Raw genomic sequence first — 2,988 nt, forward strand, 5'->3', positions numbered from 1 at the left:
TGATCCGCCCGCCTCGGCCTCCCAAAGTGCTGGGATTACAAGCGTGAGCCACCGCGCCCGGCCATCAGTGGTATTCTAAAAGAGGCGGAAATGCTATCAGCCCGTGTGCCAGCCCGCAGAACGGGAAGCCGGGAGACATGGATCTGACACCCGCGTGATGCGCCAAGCCCCTCAGTTGCCTTGAACGAGAACTGAGGGCTGAGCCTCTCTCAAAACCATTTGGGTTCAAAAAGTCTGACTCTCCCTCATTTCTCTACTTACCTACTGCTGCCTACTGCCTTTTTGCTTTTAGGTATTTGGGTTGGGAAATTGGAGAGGAAAGAGAAAGACTGTTTACAATCTTCCTATAAAGCCAGTGGGATGGTGTCATCTCTTCTCTTACTGAACTTCAAGATTTCAATACAATTATACTTAGAATCGGCTTCAAAATCATCTGTAAGGAACTTGATTGTGGCATTTCCTATGTGAAATGTGGTCGACCAGATGGCATATAGAATGCATGGTAAGTGTGCTTAAGGTGGTGGGAAGGGCACTCCGGAGTGTGCTAAATGAAGTGCGTGTGACGCGTGGTAAATGCAGACCTGCTGCTGTGTTGCGATTCGAGTCTGTGGGAGTCAGGGTGGGAGGCCATGTGTGGCACTGGCGTGCCGCAGGCTTACAAATAGCTGCAACCTTGATTGGAGGACAGTGAGCAGATCATCATAAAGGCATCTGAGTACATTCACAGCACTTCTGAAGACTGTTAATGAAAATCTATAAAATTTGATCATCTATAAATGCTGATAGGAAAGCTCATTTCTGGAGAAATAAATGAGAACAAATTCTGAGATAAGCTGCCACTTGTTTAGAATTTGTGTGAGATGCTACACTCATTTCATCTACGTTTCTTAAATTACTTGTAAATTTTTTAAGATGACAGTAGTAGCTGAATATTTTCACTTATTTCATCTTGAGATGTGTGCTGTTTCTTTGTAAACAGCAGAGATTCAGTAAAGTTAATGCCTATGTTTAACCATTAGTAGGACAGCCAATGATCATCTCAGTGACTCGGGAAGTTGGTTGGCAGTGCCTGATGACAGTGCTTGACGATCATCAGAAAGCTGCTCGGGATGAACTTTTAGAGACCAGAAACTATAAAATCCTTGGCTTAAAAGAGGGTTTTTTTTTTTCTTTATTTAAAAAAAGCCTAGAAGTACTCAAGATTAAAGATAAGATTAAATCTAGTTAAGTTTTTGATGGAACCTAATCCCCAAGCATTAGCCTTCTCATTTCTTAAACTAAATGGAAAGATAATGGCAAAATGAGAACCTACTTGACTGATACGTATTTCTTTAACTCAACTTAGACTTAAACTGAATTAACATAAATCAAAAGGAAACGATCAATATACTTGGAAGTCTATGAACTCCCTAGCTCCCTAGTTTGTCATTTAAAAAATTTTTAGTAAACATTTTTGTTTCATAGAACACATATCAGATGGTTTTTTAAACATAAGGTGAAACAAATCCATTAATAATCTGTAATTAGAACAACCAGTGCTACATTCAACCAGTTCATTTAAAGTAAAAACTAAAAGTAATGATGTTTTAAATTTCATGCAATTTTTAAAATCGGAAGAATATATATATTACCCAAAACAAGAGTTTGAACTACAGAGGTAACATGAAACAAGCAATTATCGTCTTCTCCTTTTACATTGTAGAGATAGAGAGAAAAAAAAAAACTATATGCATTACTACATCTAAAGTGTGCAGTAAGGATCCTTTAACATTCTTTTCAAAGCTGGGACCATTGATAGAACAAGACTCAAGACTCCTTTGAACAGGAATCCCATTCTTATCTCTAACATTGAATTTAAGACTGGTAAAGGCTCTTTCAAGACTAACATAAGGGGAAAAAAAAAGTCTTACCTGAGAGTTGAAAGGATATTTCCCTGGAGTCAAGGAGAGGAAGAGATAAGAGAGGATTTAAGAATCCTATGAAAAGCAAACAGCAGGAGGCCAGCTTATACATGATTGCTACAAGGTAGACGGCTTCCTTCTTGGCTTCTGTTGTAGAGAACTTTCAACTCTCTCCTTCTCATTCTGCCTGCTCACTGATTATATATATCATCCTATGACCTTACATCATCCTCTCCAAAAAAAAAAAAAAAATTAATTTATTGGCTATGGAGGCTAAAAGGCAATCACTTTGCATTGATGTGGTTTTTCAAGGTAACAAGTCATAGACAATAAATTAACTGTCTTGTTGCCTAGTGTACAAAGTAGGTATTATATAAAGAACAGTGAGTTTATAAATCTGGCGAAAGAGGTAACTTACAGCAATAAATCATGAATTAAAGAAAGGCTTGGATATGAGTTGAAGTGGCCAAAGCAAAGAGACGTGGATTTATGAGTCCGAGCAGAAGTGACGCAGAGCATAAGATGAAATACGTTGGTTTCCATTTTTTAATCTTTCGTGAGTGAGTAGATGAGTTGTCATGTTGTGTTTGGGGCTGCCATTCCTGAAGAATGACAATCTGTGGATTAAAACTTAAAACCAGCTATTTCCTTTAAAACAGTGAAAAGTTAAAATACATAGCAAACATTGCTCCAGGCTCAAGACAATTCTGTACATACACATGGCCTCATGTGAAGCCGCAAGCACTTCAGTCTTCAGAGAAAGGAAATAACTTCATAAAGTTGATTACTATTCAGCAAGGAGGGAGGAAGGACTTACACCAGAAAACTCGCTGATAAACATTTCCAGAATGTGGCCTCTACTCCCAACTGTACTCTGCCCAGGCTGGTCCAAGCCCGGATGGGTGGAAAGGTCCCCGACAGGCGTCCTGAAGTCTGCCTTCGGGCCTGCCACAGACTCAGCACAGCAGAGTGATGCCAGAAGCATCTGCATAAGTCAGATCTTGGTAGTTCTTTGCTCAAAACTTTCTGTGGACCTAAACACAAAAGTTACAAAGATAGGCCAGGCACGGTGGCTCACGCTTGTAAT

General features: G+C 39.6%; 1 protein-coding gene across 1 annotated transcript in view; it reads right to left on the minus strand.

The window, feature by feature from the left end:
* Positions 1–2,444, minus strand: part of UTS2 (urotensin 2) — an 8,274-nt gene extending 5,830 nt beyond the window's left edge. Inside the window, exons 1-3 of the mRNA XM_032760894.2 lie at positions 2,320–2,444; positions 1,911–1,933; positions 660–739 (exon numbers count right to left, since the gene is read on the minus strand). Of these exons, the coding sequence (XP_032616785.1) occupies positions 660–739; positions 1,911–1,933; positions 2,320–2,444 (228 nt within the window). The remainder of the gene's footprint in view (positions 1–659; positions 740–1,910; positions 1,934–2,319) is intronic.
* Positions 2,445–2,988: the final 544 nt, after the last annotated feature.

This window comes from Hylobates moloch, unplaced genomic scaffold (genome assembly GCF_009828535.3).
Source record: "Hylobates moloch isolate HMO894 unplaced genomic scaffold, HMol_V3 SCAFFOLD_9, whole genome shotgun sequence".
Lineage (NCBI taxonomy): Eukaryota > Metazoa > Chordata > Mammalia > Primates > Hylobatidae > Hylobates > Hylobates moloch.